The sequence below is a fragment of the Miniopterus natalensis genome, chromosome 10 (genome assembly GCF_054644295.1).
Source record: "Miniopterus natalensis isolate mMinNat1 chromosome 10, mMinNat1.hap1, whole genome shotgun sequence".
Classification (NCBI taxonomy): domain Eukaryota; kingdom Metazoa; phylum Chordata; class Mammalia; order Chiroptera; family Miniopteridae; genus Miniopterus; species Miniopterus natalensis.
Genome location: NC_142090.1, coordinates 13,795,539 through 13,819,148, shown reverse-complemented (window position 1 = coordinate 13,819,148; position 23,610 = coordinate 13,795,539). Strand labels below are relative to the sequence as shown.

The following is a 23,610-nucleotide window of genomic DNA, read 5'->3' as shown; positions in this document are numbered from 1 at the left end:
TAAATCATATTCTGCCTGGGGCTATGTAGCTCACCTCGAATTATTTCAGAATCATCTAAAACGACTCATTTTTCTATTAAAATGATGAATGGGCTAAATGAGGTATGTAATAAATACTGCAGGTTTGTAAACAGATTCCTGCTCTCGAGAGAATGGAGGCCTTACTTCATTTAGTAATTCTGCCCCTCGTAATTTTCAGGAGAAGTCATCCTTAAAATATAGTTAGTAAAGAAAAGAGTGGAGAGAGGCACAAAGGAACAAAATGGTGACTGTCTTTGTGGTTAAAGGACTAACCCAGGGTACATGAAAATAAGCCCCCCACCCCCAAAGCAGGGCACAGCTCCAAACATCAAGAAACACAGAAAGAGCATAACTCAGTTCCATTTAGGCATCATATCTTAGCACTAAAAACAGGGATACATAAAGGAAATAAACTCAGAGCTGCTCGAGAATGGTTAACAGTATGAACAATTTCATGTCCAATAAATAGAGCTGAAGCAGATCTCATCGCACTTGGTATATCTCCTATTCAACACTCCTGCTATTCAGTTTAGCACTGAATTCAGTGACCCACAGGTCCACGCACAATAGGTTGAAAGCCTTCCCAAGGCTGTGTCAGAAGTGACGGTGTGAGACTCGCCACTGCAGACAAAGTGGAAGGATCGATGCTGAACACAAAGGAGCACATGTGCCTTACCAGTCTCATTCAAAACGTAATGTGCAAAACGCTTACCTGGGATTGGTAAGGGCTGATGGAGTTCACTATGCTTATGTTAAACTTTTAACTTCTTACAGGTTAAAGCAAACACTCAGGGCCATATTTCTTAGCCTCTTCAGTAGGAAATGAGATGATGTCAGTTCAATAAAATTCCAAGGCCCTAATGATGGTTTGTTTCAGACCAGGCAGTGAAGCAAACAAGTTAACAACATGCCGGGTCATTATAAAGAGATGAAATTATAACTAGCTTTTTGCACCTTAGTTACCTATGGATTTTTACTCAGTGCTCTCCATACCTCACCTTGACACCCGTAATGACCCAAGTGATGGGATGTCAATATGCTATTTATGGCAGGGCTACCACATAGGACACTGCTCAACAAGACTTGCCCTGAGCCAAGTTTGCAAGAAACTTGATGCGTTTTTAAAGTACATTTAGAATGAAAATATGACAGCACATTCTGAGCAGACTTGCTCCTCAGAGCTGTCTTTAAATATGACTAGTTGGCAAGAACATCAACAGCATTATACTCAACTGTGCTATTTTCTTCTCTAATCACTCTGTCAACAAGGTCACACAGGCTGAGATAGTCCCTGGGAAAAAAGCAATACGAGCAAATTGCAGTCACTTCTACACTGTGTTCGCTGGACAGACTTGCCAACCTTGACAGTGAGATTTACTCAGCCCACCTCTCCTCCAGGCCCCGCGGCATCCGCTCGCCTCGCCACCACGCTCTCCAAGGCTCTCTGCTAAGGTCAAGAGCCTAGTGATTCTGCAGAGCTGGCTGAGGAGGGCGTTTGACTGAGTATATCTGAGAAAAATAGATTCACCTGGTTAAGTTTTCGGTTTACAAACAATACTGAAATCTGTAATAATGGTCCTATTCTTCCTCTGGGCTTTTACCTAAAGCCTAGGCTGGCAAACGGAGCCAAGACATTTCTCCTTGTACTGCCGGAGCAAACAGACACCCTGAAGCCGCCCTGGCACTCCAGCACCAGCCATCGCTGACCAACAATCGCTTCGCAGGGCTCAGGCATTCCGGCGGGCAGTAAGAACATTGCTTTAACACATACGGGAGGGAAGGACCACATATAATAACAGAGAACACACAGAGAGAAGCCACGCATGAATGCCTGCGCTGGAAACGACGATGGCCTGCTGAACCCAAGCACACAGAAGGCATGGGAGGCTGCGCGCTCGGCTCCCCCCTGCCTTGAGGGATGCTGCCTTTTAAATTTCCCAGTAAGAGAGTAACTGAGCAAGAACTAGAAGGAATGGGACTTGCAGGTGGATCCCAGGTCCCATTCTCACCAATAACACTGAGGAAAATATATCTAAACGGCTCAGATCCCCAAACATAAAGTAGAAACTCTGTATTTAAATAGTCTTCAAAAGCACAGCTCAGAATCACCCACTTCATTTTTGGATTTAAAGCAAATTAATACTCCATGCATGTCAAAAACAATTGGGGCTTAGTGTCCACAGCAAGAAAGCCAGCACACGGCATATATAACCAGAGGGGTTGCGTTAACAGAAGTTAAAATCAAAGTGCTCAATTGCACCCAAAAAATATCAAAAAAAAAAATCTAAGTAGCCAATAAAAGAACCCAGGATAGCTGCTGCTACGCTGTCACTTCACTGACTTGGTTAATTAACGATACTAAAAGCCCCAGCTGATCACTCGCTGTTCTGTTACACAGAACTTCTGAGCAGGAACCCTGTGGATCATATCAAGATTACAACCCCAGCTGTGTCCTTGGCCTTGGGCAGGACCTCACTTAAATCTGAGCAGCAGTGGTACTCTTATCTACTGCCTCCCACTTAGTCATTCCCTCCATATCCCAAATTCCAAACCTGCCTCTCTTTCACCATGAAATTTCAACTGTCACAGTTTGAAGCACAAACAAAACACTGAAAAGGACACAGCACAAAATTAATCAATTCTCCCTGATTGCTTCACTGGCACATTTCAGACGAAAAGGAAACTGCGGATGAAAAAGTGACATTTTGGTGAAACGGTCGCTTAAATTTGCAAAAACTAGATTTATGCATTCACTTACCCTATTTTTTTTTTAGTTGTTTTTTTTCCCTAAACACGATGAGGCTTTGCAAATTCAAAATTATAACATAAATAGACAGAAGAAGAAAAAAAAAAAAAACCCAAGGTAAGAATGACCTTCCCCACAAAGCCTATACCTGACTGGAGAGTGAAGAAAAGCAACCAGATCTAATTCGCCTCCGCATTTCCAGTGACTAACAGTGCCTGGCACATAGTAGGTGTTTAATAAACTTGTGACGGAGGGGATTGGGGAAAGGGGCCGGCACACCTGATGATCTAATGATCTCTCTGTCTCCATTCCTCTCTTCCTCTAGTCTATCCTTCACACTGCACCAGGATGGATTATCATTTCTCCCCTTGGTGCCCTTGGGCTCCATGGAACTCACGACCTTAGCCGTGCCAGCTTCTCCTGCCGCACCCCTCCCCCTGCTTGCACTGCACGCCCCGCTCAGCAGCTCCGCGCAGTGTCCCGCGGTCCCCACGGTGCCAGGCCTTCGCCCGCAGTATCCCAGGCGGGACCATCCCTCCTCCACCCCGCGTGCAGTTCCCACACACACGGGGCTCAGCTCAGGCACCACCTCCCTAGGACATGTGTTCTGTTCCTCCCCATGTCCTCTCGTCCCACGTGCAGGGCTGGAGGAGAGTCAAGTCTTCATTTATTTCATCAAGTACTTACTGGCCATTTACTCTTTGCTAGGCACTGGCATATATTAGCCACTCAGATGTGTGTTGACCAAATAAATGAAGATACGACAATAAGTTAAAGTGAGAATTCTCACAAAAAGGTAAGTAGGACGGCCCTATAGCGGACTGAGCACTGTTTAACATTATTTTCAATCTACCTGCCTCCCGCATCTTACTGTGAACTCCATGGGACAGGACTGCCTTCCTCCCTGCCATACCGCAGCAGCTAGCATCCAGGGGGCACTCAGCAAAGCCGCTGCCCAAAGGGGGAAGGACATTCCCATTTAGGCTTCTAAACTCCAGGATATTTCAGTAACTACCCCCTTAAGTAAGGAAAGCAGGGCTTCTATTCAAGTTTAAATTTAAAAAGACAATACTACATAATTCTATGGTAATAAAAAAGAAAAGACTAATGCTGAAACAGCCTAATGAGAAAGAAGTCAATCAAATTTTAATTGACATTTTAAAAAGAAATCTAATATAATTGCAAAGGCAAAAAAATAAAACTCCTTGCTCTCTGATCTAAAAAAAAAAAATCTAATAACACAGCAAATGTTAGATTTATATGTATGGGATCTTAAAAGATACACAAAATGTCATGTCACGTTAACTTTGCAGGTTTCCTCTTATGTAGTCTTCATTCTTTACAGAGGTGCTTTCCTGCTCCTAAGAAGCATAGCTTTAATGTGGATTTTAATTAACATTTCATGTGGGCAAAATTATCAGTGAACTGCCTCCCCCAAAACCTCTGGGTCAAATCAGCTGATTAAAATACTGGTGCCAGTCACCGAGAGGTAGGATGAGCGGCTGGGGCACCTTCCTGAGCCTGGAACAGGACTTAACACCTTCCCCAGCTAAAGCAGCTCTTCCAAAGGGGAAAGTGTTGATCTGATCCTATTTTGAAACTTCAACAACAAGGCCACCGTGACTTTGCCCTTCAAAGAGCTTTAAGAAAGCCAGCATCTACAACTGTGGGAAGGAGGCGGCAATCTAAATGTCAGCTGTTAGTGGGTGGAGGAAGATGGGGGTAGTTTTATTTCACAGCACCATCACATCAGTTTTGTGGTTTTCCCCTGGTTCTCCTGAAAGACAGCTTTCCAATTCCTGCAAATGTGTGAAGCCTAACCTTTACTTTCTTACAGGCTGCAACATTTGGGCTCTAAATAAAGAGGAACAAATCGATGTTTGGCCCTCTCTCAGGGTCTCATGTATTAGGGTTGAGAATGCAGCAGTGGGTGCGCAGCACTCACAGCAGAGCAACGCTATGGTCCTGGGGTGACTCTCACATGAATCATGGGCTCCGCTTCCCCAGCCTGGGATCAAGAAAGTGAGGGACAACAGCAGGCTTGAAGTCCACACCACATATTTTACAAGGCGGTGGGATACAGAATCCGGAAACCTGAATGGTATCCAGGGCTTAAAAATCATCTAGCTAAGAACAGGGCATGGAGTAATATGTGTTAGAATTGAATTGCCCAAAATTCCTATCTTGAATAAAAAAATATGTGCAATTTGCTTACTTCTTTAATAATTCTTATCTAATTTTTAATTGTGGTAAAATACACGTAACATAAAATTTACCACCTTAACCATTTAGCAGTGTACAGTTCGCGAATATAAAGTACATTCACATTGCTGTGCAATCAACTTCCAGAATTCTCTTCACTCTGCCAAACTGAAACTCCTAACCCCTTTAAAAAGCTCTCTACTCTCCCCAGCCCCCCACCTACTCGCAACCACCCTTCCACTTAATGTCTTATAAATCTCACTACTCTAGGTCCCTCATGTAAGTGGAGTCACACAGTATTTGTCACTTTGTGACTGGTCTATTTCACTTAGCCTAATGTCCTCAAGGTTCGTACATTCTGCACGATGTGTCAGAATTTCCTTCCTTTTTAAGGCTGAGTGACATGCCATTGTATAGACCACATTTCCCTTTACCCATTCTTCTACTGTGCACATGGTTGCTTACACATTTTGGCTATTGTGAATGCTGCTGCTATGAACATGGGCATATAAATATCTCTTTGAGACTCTCTTTCAATTCTTTGGGATAAATACTCAGAAGTAGGATTGTTGAATCATATGGTAATTCTATTTTTAATTTTTTGAGGAACCGCCACAGTGGCTGCACCATTTTATATTCCCACAACATCCTTGCCAATCTTGTTATTGTCTGTCTTTTTGACAGTGGCTATCAGAATGGATACAAGGAGGTTCCTTAGTAATTTTTATATTTTCCAAGTTTTCTACAATATCCCTGTATTATTTTAATAATTAGAGGAAAATTCAGTGAAATACATCAACCATTAAAAGTGATCATACAAATATATACTTATTGGTATAGAAAGACCTTCACCACGTAGTCTAAATTTTTTAAATGTGAAGGTTATTGGAAGTTATACAAGACTATGTTTATTACCATCTATGTTTGGGGATATACATATACCCATATAAATATAAATGTTTTATACAGACTTAGTGGAATGTGAAAAGAAATATAAACATAATAAACCAGAAACTTAGCAGTAATTATCTCTGGATAGTGGTAATTTCAGTGATTTAATACTTTCTGTAGTTATTTTCTGATCTTTACCCACTGAATATGCAAGTTTTCTATAATAAATAACAACAAAGGGGTAATTTGGTAAACATGTTGGGAGTCATCAGGTACCTAAATTACTGTAGGCGGCCACGTTGCTGTGGCCACGACTATCCCTCCAATGTCTGAGAACACTCAAGCCGAGATGGGATAATCTGGCTCAGCGATAATCCTATTGTATAAACTCTACTTTTATTCCCTAAGTGCTTTGAGGGCTTTGTTTGGCTAATACTATAATATAAACGCTGAAATTCAGGAGTTGAGAACTTGGTAGTTTGCCATCTGTATTCTACATCCCCAGAATCAGTAAAGAGGAGTCCTAACAAACAGAATATAAAAGGCCCGTTTCTTATGCTTAAAGTGTTAATACATATATTTGTCAGACAAGATTTGTAAGTGACGAAGAGAAAAATGGGCTGAAGATAGCTTTTCCAACCAAGCTATATTACAAAATACTTTAGTTACTATAAGAAATTCTTATACTTTCACATTTTTTGTGAAAACTTTTTTATGCTTTGTCATATGCCTGTGTGTATGTTTAATGTGTTTTTTAAAATCTCAATCTTGCTTGTCTCCCTTGACTAAAAGAACAAGACAATATGTTCAAATTTCGGCACAAAGAAGTAGAGAAAAGAGTGCTTCAAAGATAAGAGACAAAGCCTGGGGCACAAAGAAAAATGCCAACCCAGGATTCTTCTACCTGCTAGAAACTAAGAAGCTTGATCCCCCACCTTCCAAAAGCATAAGCACTATTAACCCTCTCCACTCCACCCTTGGCCTCAAATTGGGAGGCTGTGACATTAGCGAAAACGATCCTCAGGAGTACAGCAGGTATCGTCAGTGACAGAATTACTCAACACTTAATGTTGTTAATCCTGAAATTATCCCCCTGGCTATCCTTCCGCATCTCTTGGCCACAGTTCCACTCAACATGTGTGTCCTTCAGGATGGCCACCAGCCAGTCCCTTGACATTTCTCTCTTAATTCATCACCTCGATTCTGGCTTCACTGTCTACCCATTCAGCCTGGATCCTGGATGAGTCACTGAAGTAATGGATTCATTCCATGCTAGCTTCCTTTAATTTTTTTCTATTGCTATATAGTCATAAGTTAGCCTCTCAAAGAAAGAACTAAGAGAAAAAAGAGGAAAGAACAAAAACTGACCCTTTTCTTAAAATTTTTAACAATTTCCAATTGTCTGCTAAACTAAGGACATCCCCCTCAGTCTTGCATTCACAGTTCTCTAATATATAATCACACTTTACCTCCCCAATGAGTTTCCAACTATACTTCAATGAGCCCTAAGGATTCTGAGAAGTTACATGTGGGTTTCTACGAAGGCTCAAGGGGGAGTTGGGCAGGCTTCATCCAGAGCAGTGCCACTTTTATCTAACAACAGGAAATCATTTAATAAATTATGTTGCCCACAGAGGACAGAACAGACAGAATATTATTCAGCCATTAAAAACTATATGTTCAGAAGAACATTTAGTAACATAAGAAAATGTTCCTGATGCTAAACACCATATACAGCATTATCCAAGTTCTTAAATATGGAATAGACCCAAGAATAAAGATTGTCTAGAGGGAGCCCTGGCTGGTGTGGCTCAGTTTGTTGAGCACCATCCCATGCACCGAGAAGTCGCTGGTTCGATTCCTGGTCAGGGCACATGCCAACAGGTGTTTCTCTCATTGATGTTTCTCTCTCTCTCCCTCTCTTTCTCTCTAAAATCAATAAAATCTTTTTTTTTTTTAATATTTCTAGAGGGAAACACACCCCAACGTAAACAGTGGTTGCGTGAGAATGACATATTAACAGGTGCCTTTTAAATTTTCCTTTTTCTATTAATAATCATTTTTAGACAAGTTTATGTAATCCTTTCTTTAAAATAAAATTTAAAAAGTGTTTTTGGCCCGGCCGGGCGTGGCTCAGCAGTTGAACGTTGACCTAGGATCCAGGCGATCCGGGTTCGATTCCTGGTCAGGGCACATGCCCAGGCTGTGGGCTCGATCAATGACTCTCTCATCACTGATGTTTCTCTCTCTCTCCCTCTCCTTTCCTCTCTCTGAAATCAATAAAGATATATTTAAAAAAAAAAAAAAGGTGTTTTTTAATTCCTTCTTTACTTAAAAAAGATGGTCCCCAAAGGCCCTTGCTCTATGTTTTCCCCCCTTGTAAAGCCCAGAAAGTGACAGACACAACCTTACTCACCTTTGCTGGAGACTTCCCAGACTAACATCCAGTGATTGCCAGAGGCACAGAAACAAGCTAGGCTGCTCCCCCAGAGATGTCAAATACAATAGAATCAAAAAGGAGGAAAGAGAGACACACGCACACACAACATCCCTTCAGGCAACATGCATGTACCTGTGTCTCTGTGTTGACTTTACTTCAATAATTCTGAAGTTAACTGCCTTAAAAAGTCCTTCATGGTTATATCAGCAAATTGTCAACTATGTGTAAAAGGTAAAATCAAGGAAATCTAAGCAAAGAGAACATGAATTTCATCAACACTAAAAGTTGGCATGGAGCGCTCAGCTGTTCCCAGCCATCAGCGGTGTCCTCGCGGACGTTTCCAGGCACGTTTCGGACTCACCAGGCGCTTTGCCTTAGTGCGGTCCTCCTCACTGGATATCCTCTCTCGGAGAATAGCTCTGGTCAGCTGCTCATTGGCAAGGGCCCTCTCTCTGTCCAGTTCTTTGCTTTGCTTTAGTCTGAAAAGACAAGAAAGGTCTAACTTAGAAAGTTGACATTTATTAGTAACATTATTTTTTGATGAAATACTTAAATAAAAATAAAAAGCTGAAATCATCCTGACTATAGTCTATCAAAAGCAAGTATATTTTCTAGTACATCCCCATGCAGCCTTTCCTGAGCATTTACAACAACAGGATTCAAATACATGAAGCTTATCAATGTGACTGCTAAGCCAGTTTTACAAAGTTCTTCTTAAGTAAAACTGAAATCTGCCCGCCTAAAAATTCCAGCCCTGGTACCACCATTTTCCCCTGGAGACATAAGTAATAAATCTAATTAACAAGCCTTCTACAAGACAAATATTTGAAGGTGACCGACCACCTCTTCCCCTCAAAATTGACTGAGATCAACTGTTTTCTGAATGCACAGCAGACACTGTAGGGGACATTGATGACATGGTACTGAACAAGATGGGCATGTCCCTCTCCTCATGGATCTTATAAATTACAGCAGGCAACTGAAAACGCAATTAAGATGTCTACCTGCCCAGTGAATAACTCCCATTTTCCAACAATCCTCATGTGCAAAATTGGCCAGACCTTTCCACAGCAGGGCTCCTCACCTCTGGAACCACTCCAATTTGTTCCTTAGCTCCAAACCAAATGTAACACTGTAGACAGGGTCTAGCAAAATGAAACGGCAGAGCTGCACCTCCCAAGACCTGCACACAATGCTAATACTATTAATAAAGCATCTGACTGCATTAGGTTTATCAGTAACCTCATCACGCAATTAGATCATATTAACTTACAATCCACTAAAACCCCTCATTTTGCATGAAAAAAGATAAATTACTTTGGCACCGATCTCCACCATAGAGCCTGGCACATAAAGGTATTCCAATAAATGAGAGTACGCTTCAGTCTAATTTCATGGACAAAGATTTCCTGATTGCCTCTTCTTCTTGGAGAGATAACCCTCTATGCCGTCACATCCCCAAAGGTCTAAGTGATGCTTGAAAAGAAAAGGTAAAACTGTTATGTTGGTATAAGTGAAATCCTCAGTGACATCTACTTTATAAGTGGAAATGATGAATAACAAATTGAATTCAATACTAGTCTATCGAATTTTAGTCTTAAAAAATTCTTGAGCCTTGGCCAGTGTGGCTCAGTTGGCTAGAGTGTCGTCCTGTAGTCAGAAAGGTCATGGGTTCGATTCCCGGGACATGCCTGGGCCGTGGGTTCAATCCCTGGTTGGGGGCATACAGGAGGTAGTCGGTTGGTCAATGTTCTCTCTCAAATTGATGTCTTTCTCTCTCTCTCTCCCTCCCTCCCTCCCTCTCTAAATCAGTGAATATATATCCTTGGGCAAGAGTTAGAAAAATAAATAAATAAATAAATAATAAAAATTCTTGAAAAGAGCAAAGGGAAAAGGTTTTTTACTATTTTTAAATTGCTACATCATCCTGATACCCTATAATTCTCAGAAATCAATTATGACAGATAAAATTACCTTGTAAAATATATTCCAAAATTATAATGCTTCCCCCCTAAAAATTAAACCTATGTGTTTTTGTGTTCTTGAATAAAGATGACTAGAAACAAATTAAAACCAGCACTTTGAAATTCTCCAATGTAAAAGCAACCACTAGGAAATTTTTCTTAAGTATTAAGAGCAATTACATGTATACTAATCAGATCTCTCTCATCATATGACAATCAATTTCACAGTAAGAGCAGCAACATCATGATTCCACACATTAACTCACTGGACATGTGTGATTGTAAGAGAACAGCAATAATTAGAAGTCATGTCACTTTCTAGAGTGGCAGTTCTAAAACTATGGTCCACAACCAGCAGCAGCAGCAGCATCTGGGAGCTGTTGGAAATGCAAACTCTCAGACAGGGCCCCACACCTGCTGGGATCAGAACCTCGTCTTTTAGTGAGCCCTCCAAGTGATTCTGATGCATGCTAAAGTTTGTGGGCACAGCCCTCAGTTACCAAAATGTTCTTTTACCCAAATAAATCCTGGAGATATATAAAAGGAGAGTGACATCAAAAATGAAGTGGTCTACATAAGAATATTGTGCTAATAACTGCCGAGGTTACTGAATCAGGTTACCAACCCGTGCAGTTAGAGCATTTTTACAAGCCTCACCTGCAAGTAAAAAGTATTACCTATTTTACAAGTGAGGTGGAAACTAAAATACTAAAAATTACTACCGTTTTTGGATCACCTACTATATGGCAAGCACAGTGCTCGCAACACACTTTAGATACACACAGAAGACTATTATTAAAATTACATTATAAAATGAATTTTATGCAATCAGATTTTTCTCATGTCTACCACATTTGGTGCATCACATTTTTAAATAGTTTATTTTAATAATAAATACGTCTTATTCTGCATTTACTTGCATATGACATAAATTTTCATTACACTTGGAGTTAAAAGTGGCTGAACTTGCCCGGCCATCATAGCTCAGTGGTTGAGCTTCGACCTAGGATCCAGGCGATCGGGGTTCAATTCCTGTCCGGGCACATGCCCGGGTTGCGGGCTCGATCCCCCAGTCGGGGGCGTGCAGGAGGCAGCCGATCAATGACTCTCTCATCATTGATGTTTCTATCTCTCTCCCTCCCTCTCCCTTCCTCTCTCTGAAATCAATAAAGACATTTTTTTTAAAGTGACTGAACTTTAAGAAATATCATAGGGTTTTGGCAGGTTAATGAAATAAAAGCAAAAAAATGAGCATAAAAGCCTTCACTGTTTTAATAAAAAAATATAGGTTATTCAGCTTGCAATACTTGGTCCAGATACACACACTTTGGAGACTGACACCTGGGTGCAAATCAAGGCTGGACCACTTACTAGCTGAGTGAAGTACTTTAGTGCACCTCCCTGGGCCCTGTTACTCTCAAGGGTAAACGGATTGTATAATACCTACCTTATAGGGGTCTATGTACACAAAGCACTTAGCACAATGCCTGTAACAGAATAAGCCAGAAATACAGAGAAAGCAGCGATTTTTCTGAAAAGAAGAAAATGTCCCAATTCACCACAGATAGCTTTGTCTTCTCTATCCTTGTCTTCCAAATTTTCATCAATAAAAAGTTCTGCTTTCTTTTTCTTAACGTCAAGGGCTTCTAAAATCAAAGGCTGACAACGATGACCTGGGGCCCTATCCTCTCACATGCCTTTCTTTCTTTCCCACTTGCCTGAAAGCTCCGCAAGGGCAAGGACCTGGTCCACTTTTGTTCACTGCTATACCCCTGGTGCTTCTGACAGTGCCTGTCACACGGTAAGTGCTCAACAAATATTTGTTGGATGTACCCGTGCATGAAGGAAGGAATGGCATATTTCCAAACTCAGACCAAAAAATTGGAAAACTAGCTGTAGAAACAGAAGACTGGGCGATTTAAGAAACGAGACAGACAAGCTGCACCTACAAGGGCCAACCCACTGTGTATAAGTGTCACAAGTGTGATTTAATCCCAGACTACACTAAGTCACCAAAAACAGAAGAGCGTTACAACACTTTCAACATATAAAAGATATTCCATATTCCGTGCTAGCAGAGCCTCTGGAGTGTCAACACCTAACTGTGCTTGATTCCTGGCTGCAGAGAGATTGGGAGTGGCACAAACTGACTAAGAAAATTATTTTCCTTTCTTAGTAAATTCTTACTTTCACTTATCCTTACAAATAGACCTGCATCTTCAGGAGTCCGGCAGCAGTTCCCACACAAATCCTATTACCTACCAGCAAATTAGCTATACAATTTAACAAACCTCAGTTTTCCCAGCTTTAAAATTCAAGGGCTGAAAAATATTATGTGTGTGTGTGTGAGTGTGTATAACTATATACGTAACTACATATAATCCTAAGGTCCCTTGCAGTTAAAAGTTTTACAAACATCATACATTAAATATATTATTCCCCATTCCACAAAACCTCTTGAGAAAGGTGGTGGTGGGCAATAAATGAAACAAAGGAGTATTTTCTCCAAATTTTATAGTTTTCTCAATGGGCACTTGTATTTCTAGTCTCATCCTTAGAGTTTCCTACTACTTGATAAAAACTGTGCTAAATCAGAATAAACGGGGTTCACAAATTCACTCACTATATAACTATTAGGTGACAGACACTATTCTGGTTACTGAGAACAGGATGAGGAAGAGATACACGGTCCCCACCCTCAAGAAGCTCAAACTTGGAAAAAATGCATTATTGGTAAAAAGTGAGGGTACTATGAAACTATATGAGTGGGAGCTGATATTTGAATTGAAATCTAACAAATATGAACTGAGCCACATGGGGAAGGAGAAAGTGTCTTAGCGGAAACATCAGTTGGGTCCAGAATCACTGAGAAAGAATTTTCTTTAGAGTTCCGGGACTGCTGTTTCAGATGCCAAAGGCTGCCAGGTCCAGGGTCACCGAGGGGCGCTCTTAAAACACACCAACAGGCAAAACACACAACACACAATTTTTAAAATATGTTTCCATTGATTTTAGAGAAAGAGGGAGCAGAAGAGGGAGCAGGGAAGGGAGGAAAGGAGGGAGAGAGAAACATCAATGTGAGAAAGAAACATCTATTGGTTGCCTCCCGAACAAGCCCCAACTGGATATCGAACCCACAACCTGGGTACATGCCCTGACCGGGAGTTCGACAGGCGACTTTTTGGTGCACAGATGATGCCCAACCAACTGAGCCACACCAGCCAGGGTAGAACACACAGTTTTCAATAAAAATGAGTGCAATGCTTAGAAGGGTCCACTAAAGCTTAAAATCTCCTTTGTGATTTTAGGGGAAAAAAAATTAAAAATTAAAAAAATTTCTTTCCAATTATTCTGAAGGGCTGAGTTTCACATAAATGGTGTAACCAGCTGAGGTTTCCTGTTTCACTTTAGAAGTAAAAGCAACAGATAGGAATTTCTAAATTGTATTACTCTTCATCTCCCCAACTCTCCCATCCACAGAATTCACTTATGACAATACTTTCTTCTACTAAGTTTCCTCTGTCACTAATTCATTTAGATCATTTAACAAACTATTTTGCAAAGGACAACTGCTTGTATTCTCAGAAGCTCCCAATTCTTTTCAGAGCTTCCTCTCCAGTGCCCTTGGCTTTATATTCCATCAAGCTATCCTATGAAAGGCGGATGTCCGTCTATCAAACAATTTTTCTCTTATTTTGAGCCGAATGGGAAGACCTGGCTTTCTGGGCCTCACTGAAAGCTGCTGGGATGCTGGGGCCCTAAGTCAGAAGCAGGGTGTTTTGTAAACTCTCTGCGAGTAAGAGGGGGAGGCGCTCACTGACAGTGAGAGTCAGCACTTCACTTCTAAGGTCCCTGTTAGGTGAAAGGAAGGCAAGAGATAAAATAAGTCTCTCATTAGTAACTTGGGTTTCCAAAGATTTAAGAATTATCTCAAAATAAAACTAAATGTGCCAAGTATCTTGGAGAATACATTCTCTTTGTTTATTGGCATTTCCCACTTATTATTTCAGATCTCCTGGCCTAATATTATTCTACATTAAGCCAGTGATAATAAGTTTCATTTACATTTCCTTCTTTTAAATACCTATCTCTCCTCATTTAAATTCCCTAGAGTTTTAAGCAAAGTAGTAGGAGTTTAGTGTAAACTTTTCTTATTTGCATTAAGTAATTGGATAGCTTGTCTAAGCTTAATGAAACAAATACCAGTCAGCTCTGCCCTTACACCGCAAGCCCTAGCAACTTAGAATATTCTGAATCAGGTAAGAGATTTAAAATACACCAGCAAAATCAATTTCTAAAAACCAAGCAAATCTCCTTTAATGAGTATTATCAGATCATGTTCTTTCAAATGAAAAAAAATAATAACAATAAACTACTCATATACATTCAGCTCTCACAGGTGCCTAGTATATAAAATCTAGTTCTATATGTTTTGGTTTCTACATAAAAACTGGCCAAGGTTGTTTTATTCTAAAGGACCTAAAGGGTTTAAGAAGGAGGAAAGGGCATTTTAAGATAACTTTTGCAGGGCACTGTTTATATATTCAGCGTCATTACTTTCCATGGAGGAGGCATTACCACCTCCCTTTCTTTACAGGAGAAGCTCTGAGATGTGGAAAGAAACAAGGTGACATGAAATGACCTGATCTGACTTCCAGAGCCACGCTTCTCAAACCTCCGAAAGGGTAAACCCCCACAGGAATTAGTTCCCAGCACATTACTCACCTCGGTGGTCATATCAGGGCAGTTTTAAAACCCTGCATTATTCATAATTATTTCAAAACAAGATCATTTTTTATTTGTTCTCATTATATCCGATCAGAGTTTGTCAGAGCTAAAATTATTACCAGGCCTTTCCCAACGTGGTTTAACTTCCAATGGTCCTAAATGTGTCTCTGAACTTGTATTGTACACTGCTCATCTGGCCATTCACAAACACCCAGCTTTATCTTCATGTAGGCTGACACATAGTAATTCTATATAATTCTAGCTTGGAAAATTACTTTAGAATTTAATATATAAGGCCATTCTATTACTGAGGGAAAGTTGATAAGAACCTCAGATAATGGGTGAGAATAAATGGGAAACTGGCATTGTTAAAGATAAAGTGATTTGATGAAATGATTTATCTAAAACCGAACTGTGACCATTAGACACAGATAATATCTGCAGAGTATTGCAATGTACTTGACTCAGAAAGACTGTTCCAAACACTGGAAAAGAAAAATGAGGGACTGCAACCTCAGAGGTCATTCTTAACGCTAATGATGAATTTTATTCTAATGCATCATACTTTGTCAGAACATGCTGAACTAGCACACAAAATACTGTTTACTATTCATTTTTTTAAACAGAAAAGCTGAACTAGTAATTCGGTGAACTAATTATAAGACTATTTAAATAATGACAGAACAAATATACAGCTTTCTATTAATAAGACCTTACAAAAATAAAAGTACACAGCAAACTTGACACTTCTCAGATCAAATGATTTAAAATCCTGGAAGGAATGTATGTCCATTGAGATTCCAAAATAAATTCATAAGATGTACATTAATACAGCCACGTTATATTCATAAATCATATCTATATGTAACATCTATATGCATCTATATGTAATATCTGTATGTGTAACATGAAGAGTTAGCATTTATTCATGCTTCCTTTGTGCCAGGTACAGTTCTAAGCAGTTGACAGGTATAACTCATTTAATGCTCACAACACCCTTATCAAACCGATTACTGTGTTTCAGATGAGGAAACTGAGGCACAGAGAAGCTATGTAAAACCCGGGCTTACGGCAATTATAAGCAATTTGTCCAAAGTCACACGGCTAGTGAGAGATGTAGCCAGACAGCCTGACTTTGGAGCCTGCAGTCTTACAGAAGATACACACACACACACACACACACACAAATATATATTAGAATGTGAACCATGGGGTAAGAACTTTGTCTTATGCACCACTGTAGCCCGGGCACTAAAAAGTGCCAGGCTTTTGGCAGGCATTCAATAAATATTTTTGAAAGAATAAATACAAAGTATGAGCACAGTCTCATACTACAGAACACAGGTACTCTCTATATAATGGAGGCTTAACAATAACTAACACGGTCTTGGAAAGTCAAATAACTTCAATCTAGCTAACTCTACAGTAAATCGGTATTATTTAACAAGCATTATGACTTCGTTCTGAGTATAGCTAAGACGACATTTATTTTGGTCATCCATGCTTCTACGAAAATATCATTTAAAATGTCATTCAGAATTTAATAAGCAAAGTTTCCTTCCTTTCTACAAGAACATGAAAAACAAGTGCTTTTGTTTTCATTCACACTAAAATTTAGTCACAATCTGGAGATTTTCCTGCAAAGCTTCAAAATTATGCTGGAGGAAAGAAAACGTAGCCTATAACTGGAAGTGTACAACTTTTATTGGGGATCACCCACAGTAATAATCCACAGTTCTCATATCCCCTTCTAGGTAATCGTCTGCCATGTACAACTGCATAACTGCTTTGTACCTAAAGTCCCCATTTCAGTTCTCACTTGGGAACAAGCTCTACCTGACCTGGATTTTCTTATCAAATACACTCTCCTACGGCACTGAAAAATGCATTTATATTTGAAAAGAATTCTGATTTTAGTTCACAAGCTATGTCACCATATCCAGGGCCCATGCACCTGCTCCCTTAGGAATTCAGAGCTAAACTCCCCAAGTTACATAACACTGAAGCACCCCTGTCTCCCCGCTACGAGAAGGACCTATGGCTGCTTCTTTATCTGCTCGACTGGAAATTCAGAAACATCTTAAACCAAAATAATCAACTTTTCATCTTAAAGTATACATCAATTGTCAAAATATTCAAAATACAACTTAACAATGGTAGGAGTGGGGAGGTAGAGACACGGCCTACTAAATTGTGCCATAGCAGCAGGGCTGGAAAATAAACTGTTTTGTGGAAAGTAGTGGGGGGAAATGCCCCTACATGACCTGTTACTACCAAAGACTTGTCTAGAAAGTATCTACACCCCTCTCCCTGGCACACAGCTGAGTATTTACCGATGGTGGAGGAGGGCAACCTTACCATCAGCTGGAGGAAAAAGGAACTAAGGTGAAATGCAGGTGTTTCTGGGGCAAACCCCTTTCACTGGTCCAGCTGGGCCATCGAGTCCTCTGGCAAGCACTGGCCCCTTCCGAGATGGGCCGCTTCAGCCAGGGACAGATGACACTGTGAGATGGTTTGCTCCTGAAGATAAGAATCCAGGTCAATATTCCGAGTTCTGTGCATCTTGGTATCTTAGAATCACAGCACCTTAGTATCCTTATGTGTACAAAACATACATCATGCCTTTACAGTGTTTTGCACTTATGTTTCCTTTTCACAGAGGATAAATTTTTGCCAGGACACATATTTTGAAATCACATCCTTGGTAAATTGGTAAGCCTTGGGAAACTTGGCAAGAGAGAAGACTTTACTGTTCTCCATTCTAAGGCTTACAGAGGGAAAGAATCAATACTTCTCTTCTACTTCAAAGGACTTTCGAGCTTGAACCAAAATGCAGCCTCTCCCCCCTACCTGCATTATCCCGCTCGGACACACAGGCCACCCAACTCACTCCCTCTTTTCTCACGGGAGACGCTTTAATGTTAAAGCTTAGCGGATTCCTCCATCGAGACCAGAGTAAACATTCTTACGGAGCGAATGATTACACAAACACAAATTCCTTTCTTTTTTTAGATCGAGTGGCCTCTGAATTTCTAATCGTTTCTCATTCATACACTGAACTTCTAATCTGACGGCTGCGTAAGGGTTGAGGGCTGTTGTCTTTATAAACGGAGCCTTTATCATTACATAACTGTGGTTCCTTCCTCTTTAAGCGCCGATAACCTTCAGAGTGCGTTTTCTCATACTTCTTTTTGTTTGGTATAGCTTTGCCAATCCAATAACTCTTCACCTTTATTAAGGTTAAGACAAATGGCTTTAAGTGTATGTCATATAAATAATACATAGCTCTTGGTGTGTGTGTGATGTGTGTGTTTTAACATAATCTGGCAGCCTTTTTAAATGGTAATTCTGGCCAGTCACAAGTATTAACAGTATAAAAACTGATAGGCTTGATTTTATTTCTCCATTTCATACTATGTTTACTATTAATTTTATCTCTTTTTCCCCTTTCCTTGTTTCCCACTTATATCAAGTTATAGACACTCTCTTCCCCTCTCAAAAAGATCTGGGGTCTTTTCCCATGCGGTTGGTGGTCACTCCCTTCCCGAACATTCACACACTTTTCCCATACTACTGTTTAAAAACACAATTCCTGCTATTTTCTCAACCACTGCACTCTGCAAACTCAGGAAAGTATCATTTTAATATTTTGAGTTTTCCCTCCAACCCAACTTGTAGCTAAGAAAGAGTTCAGTGCTTTTAAATGCATACAATTCTTAGGTGTTCTTTTCAAGGATTTCTCTTCAATCTCAAGAATCCTTATTAGCACCTTTTACGAGTACCTCCCGGTGTTCCCAGTCTATCATTCACGTGCGCAATGCAAAGACTTATCTTCAAGGGGGCTTCCGCTCTTCTCCGCAGTCCTCTCTGCTGTCATTAATGTGTAATGTGGTTAGAACTGCTTTGTAAGCATTTTCCGAGGATGGAGCCCGCTTTCAGATATTTAGCCATGACTCCCAGCATCTCACCCCTCTCCTATCCTGCTCTGTGATGGGGGAGCTGGGGGTCTCTTAACCACGGCTGCTTCGCAGCTGGGTCCCTGTCAGGCTCCGCCAATGGAGGGCGCCAGAGGGAGCCTGCAGGCCGCAGCGGGGAAGCAGCCGCAGGCCTCCCCGCTGGGCACAGGCGGCAGCGCTTTAATCCAGTGCGCGGTCTGCCCGCGCTGGCGAAGGCAACCTCAGTGCACCCCACACGCTGGAGACGCCAGCCTACCCGCAGGTAGGCTCCTCGGAAATCTGAGGCCCGGACCCCTGGCCCCTCTCCTCCAAGCTCAGAACAGGAAGCCCACCAACCAGGAGGCACCCCCTCCTCAGATATCTCGCTGCACCCCGCTCCCCCTCCAAACCTCAGTATTCTAACAACTCCTACTGCTTCCTGCCAGTGCTGCCTCTGGGGCACCCCGGACCTGCGCTGTCCAACACGGCGGATGTTACCCACACGGGGCTACGGAGCCCGCGAAATGCGGCCGCCCGAGCTGAGTGCTGTCGGCAAAAACTATACGCTGGATCTTTAACGCTTAGCACAAAAATAGGAATGAAATATAATAATAAAATATATTAATATATTAATAAATTTCATATTGATTACATGTGGAAATAATCTTTTGGATGTGCTGGGGGAAATAAAATATCTTTGAATTATTTTCACCTATTTCTTTTTACTGTTTTGACATGACTACTAAACATTTTTTAATTACATAGATGGTTCAGATTATATTTCTATTAACAGCACTGCCTGAGCGTTGTTGTTGGGGGTGGGAGGTAGGTTTTTGCTTTTTCAGCTCAAATACCTCATTAACAATTCTTATATTAAATTCTCTATATAAAAATAACTGATGAGTTTTGTCTCCTTAATGGATTCTGGCTGCTAGCTGATAACATTAATAAATTCTCTAAATCCTCGCATATCTGTAAGTCTCTTTTTCACCCTGACAGGTAAATGAGAGCTCAACACAGAATTTGGGGATTTCAGTCCTTTTTCTTGGGAATCCCTAGAAGTCATTCCACCTCCTAGTTTCCAGTTTGGCAGAAGAAAAGCCTAAACCCAGACTGATCCCATTTCCTTTATAAATTAGTGGTTCTTTCTGTCGGGAAGCTTGTAAGAGTTTCTCTGTATCCTCAAGTTCAGAAATGTTAGCAGCCTAGGACTAGGCATGCATCTTTCCTCCTCAGTACCTCCTAGAATAGGCCTTTCAATTTGCAGACGCCAGTCTTTCTTCAGCTCAGTAAAATGTTTTATATCATTTAACTATTGCCACTCCTCTATCTCTTCCCTTTATCTCCGCCTAGAATTTATTGTACTTCATCTAGAACGTGCATGGGCTTATTTCCCCACATCCTTCAATATCTGTGAAATCAAGATGCCTCTTAAAATGAATGTGTCTTACAATCAAGCGGCAATGGTTGCCAATGCTGCAAACATCAAAAACACCATTGAAGCACCTTTTCTGAGTGCTCTTCTCATCTGTTTTGCTCCCTGGCTGGGGCATCTTTTCACCTGCCTACTCACCAGGGCTCGGGCCCAGGTGCCAGGCTGTGTTAAGTGGAGGTACCCGCTGAATGGCCCAGTGGTATACCACCGGCTGAGAAGTTTACAGCCCCTTGTCAAGGGAACAGGAGAAAGTCTCTCTGTTCCATCTCCCACCCCCTGCCTACCCAGACCAGCTGACAGGGACATGGAGACCCGAAGGTTCTCTGAGGAACATTCAGGCAGACTAGGGGCAACTCTGGTGATCCTTGCGCTAAACCAAAACTAACCCACTGGCTCACACCCGTCCATCAGAGACTCTTCTAAGAAAACGCAGCTGGGGATTAAACTGAAGTCGAAATGAGAAGACAGTGGAGGTGCTTTCAGGCCTCCAACTCCCGAGAATCCTCTCCACTTGAAAAAATTCTATTATGCTGTATCTTTATTTTTATTAACATTAATGAGCTACTTAAAGCATTTTAGGGCAGAGTTGATTTTTTAAAAAGTGCTGAATGGAGCAATCTAGGGCACTGTACATCAATTCTTATGGAAATAACTTCTTATATTGTCTTTTCACTATGAGCTGCATTTTCCTAAAAAAGAAACCTTGAGGTATAACATAGCCCCCTGTAGCACAAGCACGAGGAAATCTTCCTAGATATACACACAGGATGAGAACCATTGACACCAAAACCCAATAGAATGAGAGCAACTTTGCATCGGGACAGACCACCAGGGTCCAGCCTTGCAGCTCGCTGATAATAATGAGGAGTAATTGAAGGGGTCCTCGGGAATCGAGGGACAGACAGACTGTCTGTACTGCAGAGCACTGCTGCGATTAAACGCTGCACAGCAGTAATCTCAAGAACAAACTCCATGGCAGGCACCTCTATGATGCTGGTGAAAGGCACAGCCATAAAGGCACAGCCATAAAGGCCGAAGGTAGGCCTATGTGAGGGAAGAGCCACACCCTCCTTGGAAAGCTGGGAGCAGAAGGAAGTTATATGTGAAACCCACCTCCAGCAGTATACGCTGCAAAACCAATGCTGTTCTCAAAAAACTATTCGAAATCCACTCCAGCAAGAGGATAAATAGCCTCTTAAGAATGAAATTTTACATCACTGATCACAGCCACAATTATCGTTGGCCAGTTAAACACAGGCCTTGGAAAAGAATCTCCATCAGTCTCACTTCTGAGGAAAGATGCCCTGTATTTTCACTTCAACTCCTCTGTAACCTCAAATGAAATGTCAAAGAGTGGAAGGGGCCTTATCCCTTAGCCCAAGCTCATCTCCTGTTAGAAGTCACCTTGGTCTGCACAAAAAGTGCGACAGACACCAGCACCCACCGTGCCTGCTCGACAGCGCATTCTCCCCGGATAACAGCAATCAGCTTTCAGGCCTCTCTGACACTATTCACCAGCTAAAGATTCACTCTTTGAGAATGTTTTATTTCTATGAAATCCACTAAAGAAAAAACAAATTCTAACAAAAACACATTGATTTGAAAGCCACACTACGCGGCATACTGGATTTCACTTAATTATCATCTTAAACATAAAATGAGATGGCAGAAACATGTATCAAAAGAGAAAAAAGAAAACGTGAAAATCTGTATGATTTTACCTACTGTCATTGTAAGGTAGCTCCTGTTCATTCCCTTCATATTTCCCATCTCCAACTCAAAAGTTAAATCATAGGCATACTTTAGGAAATAAGAATTACCCTTCAGGATTCACATCAATGACAAAAATAAAACAAACAAATGGAGTCACCTGAAATCAAAACACACTTAAAAGCATTTTTGTGAATTTAATATGGAGGACACATTGTGAGAACAAGGAACCGGCCCACAGGAGACAGAGTGTAACACCTAGCCCTGCTCTTGAGGAATCTACCATAAATCCCAATTCATTCTAACAAAAGGCATTCAGACCCATGTGGTCCTTTCACTCTCTATTCCATTTAACTTATTTTTAGTATTGAAGATTTTAACATACAATTTATTACACCTAAATGAAAAACTATGCAAAATATTCAACTAATAATATTATAATAGCTACCATTTATGGAATATTCCTTGTACCAGGCATTTTATTTTATTTTTTAATTGATTTTTTCCTAGGGAGAGAGAAAAACATGAATGCGAGAGCAAAACATGGATTGGCTGCCCCCCGCACACCCCCTACTGGGGATCGAGCCCACAACCTGGGCATGTGCCCCAACCAGGAATCGAACCAGCAACCTTTCAGTGCATGGGATGACACCCAACAGAGCCACACCGGCAGGGCTGTGGCAGGTATTTTAACAGGTGTTTTACATAAGTTATTTCATGTAATCCTTGCAAAAACCCCACAGACTAGTTGTTATTCACCATTCAGAGCTAAAGAAACCAAAGCGGAGAGAGGTAAATAAATTGCTCAAAATTCCGTAGGAAAATATGTGATGGAATTTGTATTCTAGATTTAAAACTCCAAAATCCATGTGCTCGTCACTATGCTACATGATCTTGATTGCTTAGCTGAAGCCCCGCAAGGCAAAACGTTCTGTGTTCTCACTCAAATACTAATGTACAGGTGCATTAGTACATGGGCATGTCCTCTCTCAACAAAGCCCTTCCGCCTCTCGTCCATTTGCACAGGGCACGGCTTGCCCTCTGCTCGGCCCTAATGCATCCACAAAGCAGGCACAGGTACTGGCACTGCCTGGCGAGGAGAGGCCCACAGATGCCAGGCAGGGAGCTCCACTCTTTCCTTTTGCACTCCCGGCCTCCTGAGGCTGAGAAATCCTGCACTGCAGCTTCCCAAGGTACGGTCTGCACATCGAATCACACTGGGTGGAAACCCATAAACAGATTACAGCCACACGGACTCACAAAACGCCGTGTAGAGCATGACACCAAAATCTGTAAAGGCTCAGGCTAGGTCTTTTTCCCTCCCGAGTTATTGGGGCTGAAAAGGTAGTAAGTTAACGTTTCAGGCGCTTTGTAGAGGTACACAAGCTAATGCAGTCGCCCAAACTTGGTAGTTTCGGGGGTGGTGTTGCTCCCCAACCCCTTCACTAACCAGCAATGCAATTCTAAGTGAGGAGGAAAGGAGCTGGGGTGTGGGTGGGAGGGAGAAGGCTCGCCCGGCTTCTGAAACGGGCTCTTAC

At 41.3% G+C, this 23,610-nt stretch overlaps 1 protein-coding gene across 1 annotated transcript in view; it reads right to left on the bottom strand.

Annotated features, from left to right (window-relative positions):
• Nucleotides 1-23,610, bottom strand: part of CHCHD3 (coiled-coil-helix-coiled-coil-helix domain containing 3) — a 250,644-nt gene that overhangs the window by 150,164 nt on the left and 76,870 nt on the right. The window contains exon 4 of the mRNA XM_016220479.2: nt 8,662-8,779. Coding sequence (XP_016075965.1) covers nt 8,662-8,779 — 118 coding nt within the window. The remainder of the gene's footprint in view (nt 1-8,661; nt 8,780-23,610) is intronic.